Source organism: Vigna unguiculata, chromosome 10, assembly GCF_004118075.2.
Source record: "Vigna unguiculata cultivar IT97K-499-35 chromosome 10, ASM411807v1, whole genome shotgun sequence".
Lineage (NCBI taxonomy): Eukaryota > Viridiplantae > Streptophyta > Magnoliopsida > Fabales > Fabaceae > Vigna > Vigna unguiculata.
In genome coordinates this window covers 5,150,103-5,173,350 of record NC_040288.1, presented here as the reverse complement: position 1 = coordinate 5,173,350, position 23,248 = coordinate 5,150,103, and the positions used below count along the sequence as shown (strand labels likewise).

The 23,248-nt window shown below is 35.6% G+C and overlaps 1 protein-coding gene and 1 pseudogene across 5 annotated transcripts; both read right to left on the bottom strand.

The window, feature by feature from the left end:
- Window positions 1-4,922: 4,922 nt before the first annotated feature.
- On the bottom strand, window positions 4,923-15,615 carry LOC114165852 (disease resistance protein RPS4B-like). 5 transcript variants are annotated; one of them, XR_003599808.1, is made up of 7 exons: window positions 14,975-15,615; window positions 9,022-9,232; window positions 8,689-8,937; window positions 7,910-8,551; window positions 7,375-7,447; window positions 6,759-6,921; window positions 4,923-5,431 (listed from the first exon to the last, which is right to left on the bottom strand). XR_003599808.1 is itself a non-coding variant. In XM_028050464.1 (6 exons), the coding sequence occupies exons 1-6, from the start codon at window positions 15,478-15,480 to the stop codon at window positions 6,890-6,892; spliced, it is 1,713 nt and encodes a 570-aa protein (XP_027906265.1). In that variant the 5' UTR covers window positions 15,481-15,615; the 3' UTR covers window positions 6,637-6,889. The 5 variants fall into 5 exon arrangements, 4 of the variants coding, with proteins under 4 accessions (XP_027906265.1, XP_027906266.1, XP_027906263.1 ...); XM_028050464.1 differs by lacking the exon at window positions 4,923-5,431 and having other exon boundaries at window positions 6,637-6,921; XM_028050465.1 differs by lacking the exons at window positions 4,923-5,431; window positions 6,759-6,921 and having other exon boundaries at window positions 6,969-7,447; window positions 9,022-9,215; window positions 14,975-15,438.
- Window positions 15,616-18,364: 2,749 nt separating this feature from the next.
- On the bottom strand, window positions 18,365-22,745 carry LOC114165129 (annotated as a pseudogene).
- Window positions 22,746-23,248: the final 503 nt, after the last annotated feature.

Here is a 23,248-nt window from a genome sequence, read left to right as displayed (position 1 = left end):
TAGGCGGCCTTTACTCATATGTGATATGCTTAAAGTAAGTGGCTTTAATCGTTATGTATTCAAAATAGGACTATAGTTTGATGACTAGGATCGGATATCTATTTACACCGACTATGCGTTGATTTTTGGTATATAATTGATTAGTGATATAACTTAATTTAGGACTATAAGTTAGCCACTGGACCAGATATTTAATATTGCCGGTCTTGGTCCGCAGTATAGTACAGTATTATTTCTACGTTTTCAGTTTTCTTCATCAACTTTCCTTCTTAACGTCCCAACATTTCGTCTTGTGTTAACTTGAATAACATTTTAGCCTATGCTTGTGATAGGTTATGTTTCATATGGTTATAGTTATAGACATGGCATAGTTATGGTCATTGAGAGATTGTGGTTCTATATGGTTATATGACATTAGTCTTACACATATAAGACCTTAGACACCACTTTTACACCAAAACCTTAAGGCAATGTTGTTATGGGCCTTTATTCTTATATAGTGTTTAACTTTGTCTTTTCTATCTAATGTGGGACTTTGACTCACACTTGGACTATTCCCAACAGCTTGGAAAGATTGGGCCTAACAAGCATAACCTTTCTTATTTTTCACTTATGGTATTTAGACCGTGTTTGTTTAGTTTTAAAGGTATTAATTACATTCAACGTTTAAGTGTTTATATACTAAATTATAAGGCTTTCAAAGTAAGTAATAAAAGATTAAACTTTGCATGCACGAAATTCCATTTAATGAATAGAACTGATATAATAATAACGAATATTGGTTACATAATTTGTTAATAATTACTTAATTATTTATAAAAATATTATTTGTTAACTTACATATTATTCTTACTATATATTGTTATAAAATATTATTAATTGAATGTATATTAAAAAGTTAATAAACTTCTTTTATATGTTTGTTGCTGTCAAAAATTTTCTATTATATATATATATATATATATATATATATATATATATATATATATAATTAACCTTATCCATGCATTATGAATGATGGTACTTGCGCAACTTCACATCACATCTTAATTTACCAAAGCAATCACCAACATAACCTCTGTTCTGTATCACTATCCAGAAAAATTATATCTTCGTGCCTCGTTCGACCAATGTATACAAAGTATTACTGATACAAGGAACGAGGAAAGAACAAAAACACCATCTCGCAGGCCAGGGTATAGTGAATTTTCAAGTTATATTTTTCGTTGTATTTGATTTCATTTTTCTTTCACTAGTGGGAATAAACTTAAATGTATTAGTTGTTGTAAATAATTAACATATTAGTCATTGTGGGTAGTTAATATATTAGTCGTTGGAGTCTTTGTAGTTAATAAATTAGCTTTTCTTGTATGTTTTGACTACAACACGATCAAGAATATGAGAGTCTATGAGGGGTAATAATGAATTGGATTCTTAAAGACCCAATCCAAATCCATTTTAGATCCAAATAATATAATTAGATTTCGGAACAAAATCCAATTTTTTCTACAAAGCTAGTTTGGATTTTCCTAAAATCTAGATCCACATATTTGGATCAAGATCAAAATTCAGATCCAAATATTTGGATCAAGTTAAAAATCCAAAATCCATTTTTATAAAAAGAAAAATTAAATTGAATTTTCTAAAACTTGTGTAATCGGGTCTGACTCGACCAAATACAGTTGATTTTCGCTCGGGGTCGACTCGATCGAATTTCAATTGGGACAAACTCACTTGAATAGTGTTGAATTTTGCTTGTATGTCTTTTGGAGAGCAGTGGGAAGGGTAAATCTACATAGTTGTATCGAAGGTTAACTTCGTTAGGGAAGTTTTGGAGGAAAATGATGGGAAGTGGTATTTATGTACTTAGTTGGGGAAGCTCTCGGGGAGAGTGGTAGAAACTTGCACCTGGGTTTTTCGCTCATAAGGCTCTTAGAGAGTAGGAGAAGTGGACCCTATCTGTAAGGCTTGTGAGAAACAAGAAGGGTAGTTGTCCTAGTGGTGAGCAGTTGTTGGTAACTTGCATGTGAGAGTTACAATGGAAACCTGATTCCTGACGTTGAGAGTAGTAGTTGGTTTTCTATTGTTATGATAATGTGCGAAGATGAGCTTGTTAGCCAATGGTTAGAGAGATTGAGAAAGATGGTGCTTGATGATATAAATTGTATTAATTTATTCAGACCAAAACCCTAATAGTATAAAAAAATAAACAATTTATAAAAGTTGGAAATTTTATTTAATGTTAGAGTATGTGATGGTTTATAGTGTTGTAGTAGTTTAGTATATGCAATTTTAAATTGATTTGTGGTGATTGAAAGTTGATGGCATGTATTGGTTGTTGAAATTGCGAATGTGTGTGTTGACTTAGAGAAAGGTCATGCACTTTGTTAGTCTTTAGTAGTGAGCTTGAGTTTTGACTCCGTCCATAAGTCTCTTCAGGAAAGTAGTGAGTAGTGGTCTTTGCTAATATGTCTCTTGAAGAGCAGTAGGAAGCATAACTCTACATAGTTGTATCGAAGGTGAACTTTGTTAGGGAAGTTTTGGAGGAGAGTGACGGGAAGTGGTATTTATGTATGTCGCTAGGTAAGCTCTTGAGGAGAGTGATGGAAACTTGCACCTTTGTATTTTGCCCATAAGACTCTTGGAGAGTACGGGAAGTGAACCCTGTCCATGAGGGTTGTGAGAAGCAAGAAGGGTAGTTGCCCTAGTGGTGAGCGGTTGTTGGTAACTTACGTGCGAGAGTTACAATGGAAACCTAATTCCTGACACTAAGATCAGTAGTTGTTACTATGCTTTTATGATATTGAGCAAAGATGAGCTTGTTATCCAATGGCTAGAGATTGCGAAAGTTTATTTGCAACAAGAAAATGTAATTCTACAAGCAAGCTTAGAGAAGGGAGCAAATTTTGTAGAAGCGACCATTAGAACATGAACACAATGTTTCAAGATTTCAGGAATAGTTGCAAGCCGAGAAGGATTTGAGAGCTGCATTACACAATATGAGATGTGGAGACATGCAATGGATGAGGAGATCAAAGTGATTTAGTGCAAAAACACGTGGGAGTTGTTCGATCTCCCAAAAAGAGCTCAACCCATTGCGTGAAATTGGTATACAAGAAGAAGATGCTCAAGATAAGATAAAATGATAGAAAGCCTAACTTGTTGCTAAGGGCTATAAACAAAACGAGAGAATTGACTATGTCGAGGCATTTGTGTCAATCACAAGAATGGAGACAGTTCAGCTGGTAATTTCATTAATAGCTCATATCGGTCAATCATTCAGATGAACATGAAGTCAACATTTTTTAATGGAATCCTAAAGGAAGAAGTTTATGTTGAACAACCACTTGGATATATATATATATATATATATATATATATATATATATATATATATATATATATATATATATATATATATATATTTATATATATATATATATCAGAGTGTGTGTGTGTGTGTGTGTGGAAGAAGAGAAAACAATAAAGTATTGAGGTTAAAGAAAACACTTTATCCGTTGAAACAAGTTGCTCGAGCATGGAATTATCACATTGACACATACTTGAAGCAGAATAGATATGAGTAGTATTTGTATGAACATGCATTGTATATAAAGAAAAATAAAGATAATATGATGTTTGTTGCTCTTTATGTACATGACCTCATATTCATGAGAAACAAAGTTGAGATGATTCAAGAGTTTAACGTCATAGTGACATGAGGAGTTTGAGATGACGAAATTAGGATTAATGAAGTACTTCCTCGGTTTAGAAGTCAAACAAGGTTAGACAGCCATTTTTTGTCTCTAGAAAGATATGCCGAGAAGATCTTGAACAAGTTCAAAATGACAAACTACAACTTTGTTTCGATCCCAATGGAACCGAGTATAAAGCTCTTGAAGTTTGAAGGAGATCGAGCCAGCAAGTACCAAAGCTTGATTGGAAGCCTTCGCTATCTAACAAGTACAAGGCCAAACTCACTATTAAGTGTTTGAATAGTAAGTAAGTATATGGAGGAGCCTAACTAAACATTTAAATTTACGTAGAAGTTTTGTTGGGAATAAAAGACAATAAAGGAAAGAGTATAGGAGGGAAAAATAAACGACACGAAGAATTTAACGTGGTTCGGCGTATATGCCTACGTCCACACCTACACTAGGAAGTATTTTATTTCTGTGTGTCTATAAAGTTTTACAATCCTAAGCGATGTGGGACTAAATCAAGCACCATAATATTAATAATTCTCCCACTTAGAGTTTGATTTACAATATCACCTAGTGTAGTCACCTTCATCATAAATTTTCTTGAAGGCCAGTTGAGGCAATTGTTTGTCTCTTGGCAAGCATACCAAAAGTTAGCTGTAGTATAATGATTTTTAAGTAAGAGTGTCGATCCCACGAGGAACGAATTTAGTTAAAATAGATAATTATCTCAATTAGCATATATACAGAAATATTCGTTTGATTTATCATTGGCTGTTGCATAAAAATAATACAATAAAAGCGAAAAAGTTTAGAAAAATTCAGTAAAAGAAATTGGGATTGAATTTCATCTATCTCCCTTTTTTGTAATCTAGATAAATATGAATATACAACATCTGAATTTACCAATATTGATGCAACACTAAAAGATCATTTATATTAATTCCTCACGTATAAAATTCATAAGATTAATCCCCTGAATATTGATTCCTCACAACAGATTAATCTAGCATTATGATCAAGTGTTATAAGCAACTGATATATTGAAAACAATTCCTAGCATCACAATACATCAAGTATCATTGTTCAGATCAGATTTTAGAAATACTTTCTAGTCAAATCTAAAAATCATAATCACGAATCTATAGATCAGATAGAATCAAGCATTAAGAACAAAACAATAATACCAATATTGAGTAGAAACAGAAATGCTATATATAAATATCACCAGATTACATCCAAGTTTGATTTGATTACATTCAATCCCAAGAGAAGTGTTTAGTTGCTCATGGCAGCCATGGAAATCCTGAGAGCTAAGAAGAAAACCCAGAAACCATGGATCATGTGTTGTTCGTCCTTCCAGAGCTCAGCCAAGATGTGTTTTCCAGTTTCGTTTTTTTTTGTTCTCTGCCTCTAGTAACATATATACTGCACGAATTTTCGCTTGAGCCAGTTAACTCTCGCCTAAGCGAGAAGGTACTTCATGCTGAAGAAAGCTCATCTCGCTTGAGCGAAAATATTCTCGCTTAGGCGAGAAATGTGTAACTTGAATGTTCCCTCTGCACGAACTCTCGCTCAAGCGAGGTCTGTCTCGCTTAGGCAAGACTAGCGGCAAGAGATCTTGTTGGGCGAGATTGCTTTGGTTTGAGCGAATAGTAGCAGGACTTCTTCTATGTTTCTTGCTTTCTTCTTCTTCTTTTATGTTCTTTCCTCCTCCTACCTTAATTAACCTAAAAAATACACAAAATAGGGTTCAAATGATTTCTTTTAAATGGAAACTTGGAAACATGTGATTGAAGCTCATTTGTCTTAGATCGTGGAAAATCAATATCATATAAGCACAAATTATAAGCAATAGTGCCAAAATTCTGTATGAAATTTACTAAATTTTGCACTTATTAGCAATGCAAAGCCTCAACTTAGTTGTTATGACAGTGTTGGTCAACATATCAGCTAGATTATCCGCACCTGGAATCTTCAACAAAAACAAGTCTCCATCATTTATCAAGTTTCTGATAAAATTATACTTTAATTCAATGATTTAAATGTTTTGAATTGGACAATTTTAGAATGAGACCAAGTTTTAGAGTAGGGTGAATTGAAACTATCATATATTTTTGAAAAATTTAGAATCTTAATGCAAACTTATCAGTATGTTTAACTTTTAGGATTTACTAGTTCTTAAAATTTTATGTTCGAGCCAGGAAAATGTAAGATTAAATATGCTAAAACAAATATAAAGAGATAAAGGGGAGAAGAATTGCACAAAGAATTTTATACGCTCATTCTCATAGATGCATCCAGTTGCGTAGCCACACCAGCCAGAACTATCACTTTGATAATGTATTTACATACACAACCAATACAAATCACACAGGAAATCAAATCTTGCACCCTACAAGATAGACTCTTTACACAAATAACATATTGTGATTGTACTGTAATTGGAAAAACTGTTCATAAATAGGAAAAAAATCATAAAAGGAACGGATTCACCAAACTACTACAAAGTACATACAGTGACCACTACTCGATACGAACTATCCAGACCAAAGAAAAAAAAACACCGAAAGGTCATTGCAAAAACGAACTGAAATTGTCACCGAATAAGAAACGAAGCTACTGCTACTGCGAGGTGAGTGCTAGTATGCTTTTAACTTGTCTTAAATTTACATTCACGTAAATATTTTCAAAATTTAAGTCTGTGTCTAAGTCTCATATTGATAAAAATAAAAAAAAGTTGAAAAAAACAATCTATAAACTCATTATCTTAAGAGGAGCATAATAATGTGAAAGAGACTCACTCTTAAAGGTGAGCATCTTGTAAGGAAAAAACTCATAAACTCATTTCATTATGTTGATTATGATTAGTTTCAAGCCTATTATCACTCTTTCTCAATCCTAAAATTCCTTGCGCTTCCTATTTGTTCACCAATTTAAATGTTGATGAGTATCTTCGTCATTACATGAGTTGCTAAACATAAATTTTACATACATATATCCATATATGCAGATAAGCAAATATTGGAAGAAAATGAGATTGACACGAAATCATACGATGAGGTGGAAGCTGGTGTGAAAAACATACTGACACGGTTGAAATATCTTTCTGAGAAACTCCAAATATTGTCAACTAACGTGGCAAATGAAACAGCTGATGCTGCACGTCTTCTATAATTCCTAGCAGTTTAAAGATTTGCTGCAGAACTTAAGGATCCATCTGATGAACAATTGAACATCAGAAATCACATTAATTTGTGCCATGACATCAAGTTTTATATTAAATTTCTCGCATTCACTTGTGTTATCCTCTTTGCTACCAAGCATTTGTTATTAAAATCAATATTCATTAAAATATTGCAGAAGACACTCTTGTAGAAATTTGATAGCCAATGTTAGAAATCCATCAATGAAACTCTATGTAGCGAGTGAAACAATGTCTAGAGTGTTCATAATGAAATGTGTGTGAAACAAAATATCGATGCAGCATTAAAGGAAATTACTCTGTCATGGTTGTGCATCAGTAATGTGCACTTTGTGTAATTAACAATTAAGACACTTGTAAAGGATTCAGTTGTCAAGATTCCAGGGGTTGATAAATAAACAACATTCAAAACTATTCCCTTCATGACACGATCTTGAGGAACAGTGAAAGAAACAGAATGTCCCTCACCTGTATGGGCCAACCAATAAGGATCATTGTCACCAGGGAGAGAAACATCACACGACTCACTGATTGCCAATACCTGTATCATGAGATACAAAATGAGCATCTGTAATGAACCAAAATGTAATACATAATTAAACAACAACAGTAATTAATCTAAAGAAAACTGGTTAATAGTATTGTTATGTGTATATCACCATGTCGTTAGGGATTTAATATGCATTTTTGTTTACATCTTTTTCCGTTTATATATATGCGACTGAGAATAAAACATTTATGAAGCAAATAAAGCAAGAAAGTGGAAATCAATTTCCTAGTACTTAGTATAAGCATAATCATTTGGTTAGTTGATTATTAAGATCATACAGTTTTAGATGAAGTTGTGTGTGTGGCAATATAAATGAAGGGTGTTAAAAGTTTAGTATTGTATTTTCTGTGGGAGACTTAATTATGATTACTTTATGTTTAAAAGCTAAAATGATGGTAAAGGTAATAAGTGAAAGGAAAGCTAAAAAAGAACCTCATATAAGCCTTTGCTTACAGTATTTAAGAAGTCATTGTATCTTCCGACACTAATGAAAGAAGACCTTAAGTGATGCTTTGAGATTCTTGATTCTGTAATATTTGGACAATATTCGACCAGAACTGTTTTCACTTCCTTAGATAGTTCAAACTCGGGGTCACATTCCACGGACACACTTCGAAGATTTACAAGCATTCTAAGAAATGATGCAATAGCATCCTGAATATAATCCTTCTTATCCATGAACGAATGAACATAAGACAGGGAATCCATTGTTGGTGAGATCCGAGACCGAATGATGGAAGGAAAAAGATTACGTGGCAGTCCCTCAAATCGATGTAAGGATATATATCCGATGCTTTTTGATCTTACAATTGAAAGAGGTACTTGTTTCACAGCTGTATTTTCAGCAATTAGAGATACCAAGGATTCCATTTGCAGTACATCCTTTTCCATTAGTTCAATCTTGGAACAACCAGAGAGAATCAGAGTTCTTAAAGATTTCAACTTATATGTCTCTTTGGGGAGATTGCTTAGACGTGTACAGTCCTTCAAATTTAACAGTGTAAGATCATAGAGACATCCAATAGATCGATGTACTTTGCGCAATTTTGAGCAAGATTTGAGACTAAGATTCAAGACTTTTAGCGACGCCCAAACCTTCAGAAGATAGTGATAGGTATTTTAGTAAAATATTAAAGAAAATAAAAAAATGAAATAATTATAAGTAGAAATATATAATATTTTTATTTTAAATAAGCTACGAGTTTTAAAAGATAAAGGCACATTATAAAAACCTGCAATTTTTTCCAGTCGAGTCGAAGAGAAGTGTGGCTTAAATCAATCGATATTGCACCATGCAGATAAAAGTCATTAGGTAGGAATTTTGAAGAATTCAACCTAAGATACTCAGGATTTCCGACGATTTTCAGAAGTCTTGAATTGTGTCTTATCACTGGAGCATAAGGTTTGAAGCAAAGTGCTCTGGTTAAAAATAGTTTCTTACGGCGTCTCGCTAAGACGCTTACCCTCTCAGATGCAAAGACCTAAGAAAAAGAAATTTATTACAGATGAGAAAGCAAACATTTCCAAAAAAAGTTTCAAAACCATATATAAAAAAATGTTCTTACATCAGTCTCTTCCAATGCATATCTTTCTTCCCCTTTTCGGTGATCGATTTCTCTTCCCATTTCTTGTAGCAAAGGATGCATTCCGAATGTGTTGTTTCTTTTAAGTTTTATGAGGTTACGGTCTATGAGAACTCTTATTCCACTATCAGCGTCTACTCCACAGCCATTTAGAATCTCTCTAACATAAGCTCTGTCTTTACCAACAAAGAAACTACATACATCAAGGAATAAATATTTTTCCATTTTATTGCGTAAACCATCGAAGCTTATTTTCAATATCCGTCGAACATTGTTATGAGGAATTTTCGCTAATTTGTTCAATATAACATCCCATTCTATTTGTGTCCTTTCAAATAAATAAGTTCCAATGACTTCAAGAGTTAGAGGTTATTAAAGTATAATGCAAATTCTAGAAGAATCTAAAAAAATATAAGATAGAGTTATTGAAATGTAAAAAACTTTTAGAGTATTGGAGAAAAGCCTAGGATAGAAAGAAAAATCAAGAACATTCAACTATGTAGAAAAATCTAGAAGTATTTGCATTAGTTCTAGCTAGGAGTTTCTAGAATAATCTATGGGTCTATAAATACCCATGTATCCTACCATTTTGTAACATCAAGAACAACTAACACAACATCTAATACAACTACTCTCAACTACAAATACACTTCTCCAACTACTACTTTCACACTCTACTATCTACACATTTTCTCTATCCCTTCAACTATCCCTTTCACAACCTTGAATTACTATCAGTGGTATCAGAGCTACGTTCGGTCATCTACTGGGCGTAGATAAATTTTTCAACTGCTTCAAAAAAAATTAGAACTCCATTCTATACTACTTCCAAAATATTTTCTCAACCTATGGCCACTACCAATCAAACATCATCAATTCCAGTACCTATTTTCACAGGAGAAAATTATGATTTTTGGAGTGTCAAAATGAAGACATTCTTTCGCTCCCAAGATTTATGGGACATTATAGAAGAGGGATTCACTATTCCAGAAGACACTTCCACTCTTACTGCAGCTCAGAAGAAGGAGTTGAAGGAAAACAAACAAAAGGATTCAAGGGCTTTATTTTCTCTTCAACAAGCAGTTGATGACACAATCTTTCCGAGAATAATAGGTGCCACAAACGCAAAGCAAGCTTGGAACACAATACAAGAAGAGTTTCAAGGAAGTGATGAGGTACGCAATGTTAAACTTCATTCCTAAGACGAGAGTTTGAATTAATAAGAATGAAAGAATCTGAGACCATTAAAGACTACTATTCTAGAATAAAGGAAATAGTTAGTCAGATGAGAGCCTATGGGGAAACTATTCTTGACAAAAAAATCGTTGAGAAAATTTTAATTTCTATTCCCCAAAAATATGATGCAATCGCAACCGCGATTGAACAAACAAAAGATTTGGCCACATTGTCAGTAACACAACTAATGGGCTCTCTTGAAGCTTATGAACAAAGATTGAAAAGGCATGAAGAAGACTCAGTCGAAAATGCCTTTCAATCAAAACTAAAATTACGGTCTCAGAATAAAGAATATGAAGGAAATAAAAGTAGAGGAGAAATTTCTAGAAATAAAGAAAATTCTAGAAGCTTCCCTATGACTCGTCAAGGAAAATATCCCCCATGTGGCATATGTAAAAAGACAAGTCACATGGAAAAAGATTGTTGGCATCATGGAAAACCTCAATGTCAATACTGCAAGAAATTTGGCCACGTAGAGAAGTATTGTCGTAATAAAAATAAGCATCAAGCAAACTTTGCTGAAGAACATAATCAGGAGCAACGCTTATTTTATGCCAATCAAGAATCTCCTAACGGAGGAGAAAGTTGGTACTTGGATAGTGGATGCAGCAATCACATGGCCAAAGATCAAAGCATCTTCAAAGACATTGATAAATCTGTCAATGTCAAAGTTCGACTAGGAAACGGTACCATAGTGGAGTCTCAAGGCAAAGGAACTGTCATGGTGGAGACAAAGAAAGGTACGAAATTCATCAAGGATGTTTTATTGGTTCCCAATCTTAAAGAGAATCTTTTAAGTATTGGTCAAATGATGGAGAATGGATATTCTCTCCACTTTGAGAAAGATACATGCAAAATTTATGACAGTAGAAAGACAGAAATTGGCCAAGTAAAAATGGAGAAGAGAAATAGAAGCTTTCCCATAAGCTTCAAACCTGGAACTAATATTGCCATGAAGGCAGAAGTTGATGACTCGTGGCTTTGGCATAGGAGATTTGGCCACTTCAACACATATGCCTTAAAGCTTCTATATAAGAAAAACATGATGAGAGATCTTCCATGCTTAAAAGAGAATAATGAATCATGCGAAGGATGTCTCCTTGGTAAACAACATCGATTACCATTCTCGACCGACAAAGCATGGAGAGCTAAAGACTTACTAGAGTTGATCCATACTGATGTTTGTGGACCAATGAGGACGCCTTCACATCACAACAACAGGTACTTCATCCTCTTCATTGATGACTTCTCTAGAATGACATGGGTTTATTTCTTAAAGGCAAAGTCAGAAGTCTTTGGAATATTCAAGAAATTCAAGGCCCTTGTTGAGAAGCAAAGTGGAAAACAAATAAAAGTACTTAGAAGTGATCGTGGAAAGGAGTATACATCTCGCGAGTTTGACAAATTCTGCGAAGATGAAGGCATAGAGAGACAACTCACAGTCGCATATACTCCACAACAAAACGGTGTATCAGAAAGAAAAAATCGCACAGTCATGGAGATGGCAAGATCAATGCTAAAAGAGAAAGGTATGCCTAACACTTTTTGGGCTGAAGCAGTCTACACTGCAGTTTACATTTTAAACAGATGTCCAACTAAGGCAGTCAAAGACAAGACTCCTATTGAAGCTTGGAGTGGAAGAAAGCCATCAGCCAAACACCTACGAGTATTTGGATCTATCTGCTACATACATGTTCCTGATCAAAGGAGGCACAAGCTTGAAGACAAGACTATACGAGGAATATTCTTGGGATATAGCACACAATCAAAAGGCTATCGAGTTTACAACCTACAAACAAAAAAGCTCGTCATTAGTCGAGATGTTGAAATTGATGAAAATGCTTCTTGGAATTGGGAAGAAGAAAAAGTTGTTAAAAGCACCACTTTAGTTCCAGTGCAACAATATCAAGAAGAAATTCAAGAAGAGGCAGAAGCTTCAGGTACGCCTTCTCCACCTCCATTAGAAGATTCTTCACTAGAGTCCACTCCAAGACGAGTAAGATCTTTGGTAGACATATACGAAACCTGCAATATGGCCATGATTGAGCCTAACTGCTATGAGGAAGCATCAAAGCAAGAAATATGGGTCAAGGCTATGGAAGAAGAGGTTAAAATGATTGAGAAGAATAACACTTGGGAGCTCGTAAACTGTCCTCAAGGAAAAGACATCATTGGAGTGAAATGGGTATATAAAACAAAGCTCAATCCTGATGGAACTATACAAAAGCACAAGGCCAGATTGGTCGCAAAAGGATACTCACAACAACCAGGAATCGACTACAATGAGACATTTGCTCCAGTCGCACGACTAGATACAATAAGAGCTCTAATAGCCCTAGCAGCACAAAAAGGATGGAACATCTATCAACTAGATGTCAAATCAGCCTTCCTAAATGGAGTGCTCGAAGAAGAGATTTATGTTGAACAACCTCAAGGCTTCATCAATAAAGGCAATGAAGGCAAAGTACTAAGACTAAAAAAAGCCTTATACGGCTTGAAGCAAGCTCCTCGAGCATGGTATAGCAAGATTGATCAATACTTCATCGATCAAGGATTCAGGAGGAGCAAAAGTGAGCCAACACTATATATTAAAGCACAAGGTCAGTATCACCTCATTGTCTCCTTATATGTCGATGATCTTATCTATACAGGAAACAATTTGGAGATGATGAAAGAATTTAAAGAAGACATGATGAAGACATTTGAGATGACCGACCTTGGGTTGATGAACTATTTCCTCGGTATAGAGGTGAAACAACAAGAAGACGGCATATTTATCTCTCAAAAGAAATATATTGAAGCCCTATTGAAGAAGTTCAAGATGTATGATTGTAAACCTGTCGCTACTCCATTGGTGGTAAATGAGAAACTACAAAAAGATGATGGAGCACAAGAAACAGATGCATCACGCTACAGAAGTTTGATTGGAAGTCTCTTATATCTCACAGCCACAAGACCAGACATTATGTATGCCACAAGTCTTCTATCAAGATTCATGCAAAAGCCAAGTCAGATTCATTATGGAGTAGGGAAAAGAATTTTAAGATATCTACAAGGCACAAAGGAGTTTGGAATATGGTACAAAACCATGACTAACTCAAGGATCATTGGCTACACCGATAGTGATTGGGCAGGATCAAAGATGACATGAAGAGCACCTCAGGCTATGCTTTCTCGCTTGGATCGGGAATATTCTCTTGGGCATCAAAGAAGCAAGCAACTGTTGCACAATCAACAGCTGAAGCAGAATATGTGGCTGCTGCTGAAGCAACAAGTCAAGCTATATGGCTTCGAAAGATATTCAAAGATATGGGAGAGAAACAAAGTGGACCTACTACAATCAACTGTGATAATAAATCAGCTATCGCAATGACGAAGAACCCAATACATCACAGTAGAACAAAACACATAGCAATTAAATACCACTTCATCAGAGAAGCGGAAACAAATATGAAGATACGACTTGAGTACTGCCCGACAGAAGATCAAATTGCAGATATCTTCACAAAGGCCTTACCAAGACCAAGATTTGAACTACTACGCGCTATGCTTGGAGTTACCGAATTTGCATCAAGGAGGAGTATTAAAGTATAATGCAAATTCTAGAAGAATCTAAAAAAATATAAGATAGAGTTATTGAAATGTAAAGAAACTTCTAGAGTATTGGAGAAAAGCCTAGGATAGAAAGAAAAATCAAGAACATTCAACTATGTAGAAAAATCTAGAAGTATTTGCATTAGTTCTAGCTAGGAGTTTCTAGAATAATCTATGGGTCTATAAATACCCATGTATCCTACCATTTTGTAACATCAAGAACAACTAACACAACATCCAATACAACTACTCTCAACTACAAATACACTTCTCCAACTACTACTTTCATACTCTACTATCTACACATTTTCTCTATCCCTTCAACTATCCCTTTCACAACCTTGAATTACTATCAGAGGTAGTCCTCCACAAAAAGTAACTACCGTTTTTGCAAGGTAATTGTAACTTTCTTTTGGTTTTGCTTCTCTAAATGCGTGCCAACTAAGAAGCTCAAGGGACTCGTTTGGGTTCATTAGATTTATCCGGAAAACATAATCAACTTGATGTTTCCTCAGTACTTTTTCCTCTCTTGTTGTAATAATTATTACACTACCTTCACCGAACAGTGAACTACTTTCCAATAGGTCTAATGGACCATTCTTACTCACATCATCAAGTACAATGAGCACCCTTTTCCCATTAAGTCTTTCCCGAATAATTCTTCTTCCCATCTCATCGCAAGTTATCTTCACCTTTAGTTTTAAGATATCTGAAAGAAGTTGTTCTTGTAAACAAACACGACTTCCTGATTGCTTAACTTCTGAAATATCTTCAATGAAACTTTTCTCCGTGAATGTACCATGAATTTGATGGTAGATGGCTCTGGCAAGGGTGGTTTTACCAGATCCTCCCACTCCCCATATCCTTATTGTAGAAACTTTCGTGGATTTATTTTTTATAGTTCGAATAAGATCTTCCACGTTGAATTGTAATCCAACTGGAAATTTAGTAGCAGACAAGACTGATAAATTAAGAACAGTCTTAACAATTTTATCTACTAGTTCAGCATCGCTCCTTCAAGTTCAATAGCAATTGCAGAATGAGTCATCTAATACTAAAATTAAATCACCATCTTAAAATACGCTTGATTGAGTGAATTATTTACCTGTAATTGCTCTCATCCCATCCAAAGAAATTTGCTGCTTTCGTGAGTGCTTGGCTCCACCTAGACATCCCATGCTCCAGTTGTTGTCTTGAAAAGGTTTGGTGTGCGGTAGCTTCGAAGGCTTTTCCAAAATCACCCTTCTGAAGACGTATATCAGATGGCGAAATTTCGTAATATACGGGCAAAACATGTCGGCAATAAGTTTCGTGCCATTCAATGATTTGTTGAAGCTGATGAAGACACCAAGCAGATTGAGAGTAGGTTTTGGTGAAAACAACAATTGCTACCCGACAGAGATCATGAATAGGTTGTTGGATGTGCATTGGCTTCACTGCATTCTGGTGGTGAAGGAAAGTGGTGAAACCAACATTAGAGAGGGCAGAATCTAGATGGGAAACAAATTTGTTACGGATGTCGTCTCCAGTAAAGTTTATGAGCACGTCGTACATCCATGGGAGTTTGGATGATGAAGAGGCGAATTCCATGGAAGGAATCGATGAGGCCATGAAGTTTTAGAAGAGAAAACGTCAATGCGACACAGTGAGATAGATGATCTTTACAGACACAGCTAATCGAAGTACGCGGAAGATCAAAACTTTATTTATAGTCATGGAAGCGCTTTAAGACCATCACAGAACCTCTTTTACTTTAGCCATTTGAAAAATTAGACCAACGCCCACTTTCAACAACCATATAAAGAAAATATTACGTACTCTAACAACTAAGAAATCCTTTTCAAATTACATGTTTTTAAAAACATTACATATTAACTTTACTTTTTATTTTAAAAGCAATACACTGCGTCTCTTTTTCTGCTTTTAAGTGTTAAAAGCATAAGAATTGCATTCTCTTTTGGCATTACAGATAAATCTTTAAATGAAAATCTTTAAAAGAAATCATTCTAATTATTTCTATTGACTTTGAACTCTAGGTGTCTGTGTATGTCTAAACTCGTGAAAAAACATGAACGTTGTATTTTTTTTCTACTTGAATGGTCATGATGATTGATGAGTGCGCATTATCACTGTTTGTTTATGCTTATGCTCGCTAAAATACGAGAAAAGAAACGAATGGGTGGTGAGATAGATGGTCCCATGTACAAGCTGAAATTATGAAGAAAAACCGGTGGAAAATGGTTTTTAATGCTTTGCTCTTATGTTCATTGTACATACACAGATATGATATGATTTCAATTTGCCTTTTGATATATAACCTTTGCTTTTAAATGAATGGTTCAACTAATAGATGAAGAAATATTATAAATGGATTATTCTTTTTAAGTATAATTGGTTATCACCTCATTTTATCCTTTTTCTGCACATGATTCCCTATCACTACATCAAAAAAAATATTGCTACTCCTGCAACTACAATTATTAAATCCCATTAACACACAATATATATTTATATATATCCTAACTTTACAGGAGACGAGTCGGCCCATGCTGACAGGAGACGAGTTGAGCTACCAATCAAAGAGGTCGGTCCGGGGAAACAAACGAGAAGCGTTGGCCCAAGTTGACAGTCGATGACCGAATTAGGTTGGGCTGACCAAACATCCGAGATGGGTAGGGCTTACTTGACATCGAGATGTGACAACAAACGATCGAGATGAGTGTGCTTCGGTTGAAGGTCGAGATAGTACGACACATTTCTATCACTATGCAATGGGTCGACCTAGAATGACAATCGAGAAAGGTTAACCTTGGACAACAACTAAGAAGGTTCGATCTAGGACGATGGTTGAGAAGGGCTTGCTACGGCCTACGGCCGAGACGAGTCGAAATGGCTCAAACACACGGTCGAGAAAGACCAAGTTGAGCCAAAGGCCTAAGCGAGCAACGGGGCAAGTCGGTTAGGGCTAGGACGGTGACGAAGAAGGGCTAGCTAGAGCCTACAAATGAGACCATATCGGGATGAAGGTCGAGGCGAGTGGGCTTAGGCTGACATCTAAGACGGGGCAACCAGGGCCAATGGTCGAGACGGGCCTGACTAGGCCGATGGACGAGACGAGTTGAGCAGACGGTCGAGACGGGCCTTACCGGGGTGACAAACGATATGGGACAACTTATTCCAACAGCTTAGACTGGACTACCCATTTCGAAAACCAAGACAGGCCCAAGTTGACATCTGAGATAGGATGGCCCAGGTCGACGTCCGAGACAGGTCGAGCCAACAAATGAGAAGGTTCGGGTCGACGATTAAGATGGGCAGGCTCAGGCCAGCTTGGGCCGACGGTCGAGGAGGACAAACAATCGAGGCAGGCCAACGACCGAGATAGGTTGGCCATGGCCAAAGGCCGACATGTCGAAGGTTGAGACGGAGTTGTTTGAGCTTAAGGTTGAGACGGGCAAGCCCATGGCCAAAGTTGAGATTCATCGGGTCGAGTTGATTGTCGAGATAGATGGACAAGGGCCGATTGTTGAGATAGGGTGACCTAAACCTAAAGTTTAATAATATATTTAAAGAAATATACATTGTTAATCTTTGAAAAGAAACCCAATGAACTGCCCTGACCCACAGGCTTTCTGTGAAGTTTTAGTATCTGTGGACTTTTCCAACGGAAGGATTTCTCGGCCTTGGGTTTTTGGGCCCAACCCACGTAGGCTAGGGTCAAATTTTGTGGGTTGTGCCAAATTGACAACTCTACTCCTAACTATGGAGAGACCATATGCCTGATGCCATCATTTGCAGTGGAAGGATTTAAAAAAAATCCTCCTACAAGAGAACTCAATATTCAAATCCCAACTACAGCCAAAGATCTTCTACAAAGCTAAACGACCAAGATTAGGTCAAAGTTATGCAAAAATAGCTTGAACAAGTTCCAAATATAACGTTTGAAAGCTTGTGAAGATACCAAAGCAAAAGACCGTTGTTAAAGAACAAACAGAAAAGGAAGTGTGTGATTGTGTGAGAGGATGAACAAAGAAAACGAAATAAAGATCTGAAAAAAGAAAAACTTACTCTTGAAAAAGAAATTACACGTGAAGATTCAAAAACATTTCATATGATAATTTTTGCATTTTTCAAAAATATTATTACAGAATAAAGGGCAATCCTATACAAAGAAATGACATTTAGTTTAGAAAAGCCAAGGTTGTTTGAGAGGAAATCCTATTCATGGCCTAGATGAGATTATGGACATGGACAAGGGGCCAAAAAGCAACTTTCTCCTTCTCGGATTGGTATTTATATCCAATCCATTGCATTAACACATTGTTATGTCCTTGTTGATCTTGGCAAACGTATTCATAGTCAACTATATAGTATAATAATTTTTAAGAGTGTTGATCCCACAAATAACATATTCAATTAAAATAAATAATTATCTCAACTGACGTAATTACAAATATATCCATTTGATTCATCATCGACATAAACATGAACATAATCATTTGTTTCTAATTGTTCCAAATATATTTTTCTTCGGCCTCTTTGCCTCCATTTCCATATCTGTGGTTTGTTGTGCACGCATTCCAAGAGACTCCATTCTCATTTTAATTGTCTGACCACATATCAGATACACAGCTGTTTTCTTAGCAGTGATTCCATGACCATCACCGACAAAAATCTCCACGTTGTCTCCGGGTCCTAGCTTTGATATTACACACTGCCAATCTTCATCACTAAAGAACATTGTTGTTGCTTTCTTATATATTTGAACGGTACACTTGGTGTAATTAAAGATGAAGACATTAGTGAGAGCTTGAGTTGCCATGTTTTCAGGGGTTGATGAATAAACAACACACAACAGCATTCCCTTCATGCGAAAATTACTGGCTTTAGGAACTTGAAAAGGTACTGAATGACCTTCCCCTTTATAGGCTAACCAGTGAGGATAATTGTCCCCTGGAAGAACAAAATCAGTGGAACTACTGCTTCTCAAGACCTGTATCATGCAGCAAAGCTTAGTTATTTATTTATTATGATATCAAGTTGATATTGTCAACAATTAAAGTTCACTTCATAAAAAAACATAGACAAGAAAATGGATTGAAATTCAGTCAACGACAAAAAGCACTATATACAACACAAAGTTAGCATAAATTTTAATTTCAATAGTGTTGTGAAACTCTTACAGAGAGAAAAAGTTGTAGAACTGATATGCCATGAAAAACTGATATACAATACTTACACTATGAATTTTAAGACTCCAAAAATGGGCGACAGAAATTGTACAAAGGAGATTGTCACAAGCGAAATGCAAAATAAATAAACATGCACGTAACCCCATTATATGCTGGGTAAACAAATACATAATTTTATGAGGAAAAAATATTTCATGCGCTGTAAAAATGAATAGGAAAAGTAAGGTAGACAACAGAAAAAGAGAGAGAAGAACCTCTGATATGCTATTGCTAAGCATAGTGAAGACTTGCTTGTAGCCTCCCATTCCAATCAAATACGATACCATAGAATTTTCTGAAATTGGTGATAGATATGCATTTTCTGATCCAGAAAAGTTTACATTGCATAACTCATGCAGAACTATTCTTTGTTCTTGAGTTAGTTGAAAATCTGAGTCGCATTGTATACAAACACTTCTAAGTTTTGAAAATTCACGGAAGTTTGATAGGTTAACCAAATTAGTATCCTGTATATCCATTGAGACTATTGATGTTGGCATGATCCCAAATGGTTGAAAACAGGATAAAGCTCCTCTTGTATGTGACATCAGAGACCATACGAGGGAAGGAAATACATTTCGTGCCAATCCTTTATATCCACAAAGGGATACGTATCCAATCTTTTTAGATCTTACTATTGCAAAAGGCACTTGTTTTAGTCTAGTATTGTCTGCAAATAGAGTTGTTAAGGATTCCATCTGCCCTATGGCTTCTTCTAACTTGTCAATATTTGAACAACCAGAAAGGATGAGGGTTTGTAATGACTTTAACTTATAGATTACCATTGGAAGATTACCAAGGCAAGTACAATCCTTCAGGTTTAATAGAAGGAGGTTATTTAGATCTCCAATTGAATGGTGTACTTCATACAAGCTTGGACAATCTTTGAGAATGAGCTTCTCAAGGTTTGGTAGTTTTGAAAAATCTGGAGTCTTTGATAAGTTCTTGGAATGACTAAGATTGAGAAATTTTAGTCTCTCCAGCAGCTGCAAGAAAATTTAAAACGTGAGCATCATGTGATGTGCAAATATATATGTACGTATATATATATACCTGGGGCACCCTCCATACTAGTTTAAGAGAACTGTATTTTAAGTCAATAGCAACTATGTTTTTCTGATAAAAGTTTTCAGGTATGTGGGTTAATGAAAATGCTTTCCAATGAACCCATCTCAGGTTTTTGGGAAGACGCCCATAATCTCCAGCTACTTGTACATGATCAAGTTGCAAAAGTCTAAGTCTCTTCATTTTCTCAAAGGCTTCAGTACTGAAACAAACTTCTCTGGTTCTTTGCATCTTCAAAGCCAATCCCTCGATGACTCTTGTTCCCTATGAAAAATAAATGAAAAAAGAGTTATAAATAAGGAGAAGAATTGGCAGTTTTTACAAGACAAAGTTAAGATGTAATTAATACACATAAGATGCTACTTAAGTATACATCTAGAAGCTAAATGCTTTGAAAAGGTAAATACCAATACAATACTCAATTCTACAAAACCGATTTTTAAGGTGAGGTTTGCACCTACTAATATTATAGAATTGTCTTACCTCTAGTCAACATAGGATCTCCAACAAAATCAAAACATAAATACAAATGCCATGCTTTTAAACGGAAACTTGCAAAGTTAGGATTCAGAAAAAAAAAGTACAAACTTTTATTACTGTGCCAATTACATCATTGAGGATGTTTATAGTTCAAAAATAGTAAGAGAAAGTTCTTACAGTATGTTCTGTCAATATATCAAGTACATCATCATGAACCCACAATCGACTGCGCTTCTGTGGTTCTTGTGGTGAACTTTGACGAACAATTTCTCTTCCCATGTCTCGTAGCAAATCATGAATCCCAAGTTTGTTATTCTTTTCAACTTTTACGAGGCTCCTTTCTACCAGGATTTCTATTCCGACTTCAGCATAAAGTCCACAACCATTCAGTATCTCTGTTACATCGCCTCTGTCCTTACCGATAAAGAAGCAGCATATGTCAAGGAATATGTCCTTCTCCGTGTGATCGGTTAAACCATCATAACTTATTTTTAATTTCTCTTGTATTTTATCATTTGGTATTTCCTTTAGTTTTGATACTACACTTTCCCACTCTTTTTTTCTTCTCTTGTACAGATAAGATCCAAGAACTTCAAGAGCTAAAGGTAGTGCTCCACAGTAAGTGACTACTTGTTTTGAGAGTTCAAGGAAACCTTCTGGTGGATTTGCTTCCTTAAAAGCATGCCAACTGAAAAGCTCAAGGGACTCAATCTCATTCATTTCCTCCACTTCATATACATGGTCAACATCAAGCATATTGAGTAAGCCTAAATCTCTTGTTGTAATGATTATTACACTTCCTTCAACCATCCCATTGCCATTTCCACATAGTGCCTTAAATTGTTCTAATGTATTCACATCATCGAGTACAATAAGTACTCTTGTTTTGCAAAGCGTTTTCTTGATCATAGCTTTTCCCCAATAAATGCTACAAACCTTCACCTTTTCTGTTTCAAGGATATCTGATAGAAGTCGTTCTTGTAAATCAATCTGCCCTTGATCTCTTTGCCAAACTTCTCTAATACTCTCAAGGAAACTCTTATGTTTAAATTCATATCGAATTTTATTGTAGATGGCTTTGGCTATGGTTGTTTTACCAATCCCTCCCATTCCCCAAATCCCTAATACATAAGCACCTCTTGTTTGTTTTCTTAAAAAGCCAATACAATGTTGCACACGACATTTCAATCCAACTGGAAAGTCTGTTGTAGACATGCATGTTCTATCTAGTCTTTCCAAAACTTCACTAACAATTTCCTTCACGACAACATTTTCATTTCTACAAAACCCAAAATGATAATGGATACAAATTATAATGAGATAAAATCGGAGTTCCATAAAGCCACTAAGTATACAAATTTAAATTAAGTATTAGAAGAAAACGATAATATTTTATTCGTAGGAATTGAAACATATAAGAAAGAAAAGAAAGTTCATAATAACTCACGCACCCTGCTCAACTAAGTGAGTTAGATTCCCTTTAATTAAAGAATAATAGATGGATGGACAAAAAAAATCTGATAATTAAAACAAGGAACAAAAAGCATATATATACCTGTAATTCGAAACATTCCAACCTAACAAACCTGCAGCTTCGCTCAGTGCTTTCTTCCGTTTCCGTTTTTTCACCCGGTGGAGGTCACTATCATATTCAAAAATGACTTCGTAAGAAACACAGCTCCGGCTACGTAGAGACGAAGGGTTAACGTCGTAAAATACTGGCAAAACCACTTGACCTCTAAAAGCATGGCATTCCATGATTTTGACGAGTTCGTCAAGACACCATGTAGAGCAAATGTAGTTTCCGGAGAAAACAACAATGGAAATTTGAGACACTTCTATTGCATGAAACAGTTCTGTTAGCCGTTGTCCCTTGGAAAGCTTCTCGTCGTCCTGAAAAGTGTTGACCCCGGCATTTGCAAGAGCGGAATACAGATGAGAAACGAAATTCTTACGAGTGTCTGGCCCCGGAAACTGATGAACACATCGTATATCCATCGGGGCTTAGATTTTGAGGATGATGAAGTGTAAGACATTGATTCAATTGGATGAAACACGACCGAGACGGTAAAAGCAAGAAAGCAAGTTGATTCGATTTGGTGTCGATAAGAGTTGTAGGAGCAAGTGAATGCATCGTAACTATGGTTAATAACGAAACTGCAACGATGTTATCGGAGCACAGAACGACAAGTTGGATATGTTTTTCTTCCTTTCGCTCTCTACGAGGAAGTAAAACAACAATTACAGCAGTAAGCGGCAACAATGACTATTATAATTAACCTCCTTTTTAAATGAAAATGTTACCTAGGTTGTTTCGGCTAATGTCTAAGGGTCTAGTAAAGTTGACAACGAGGCTTTATTCAGAGGAGTTGTTGAAGTTGGACAGCTAAAACAACTTAAAAGGGGAATTCTGATTAAGACGTGTGGATTTTATTACACTTTTAAATGTAACAAAGTTTTAGTATTAGAGAGCCATACAATAGAAGTAACAAAATCATTGTATAGGAACAGTAGCAGGTTCTTGATTTCAGCAGCGACAATACCTGTGAAAGTGTAATCAGACAAATAAAAATAATTATCATAGAGAATACCATACCACACTA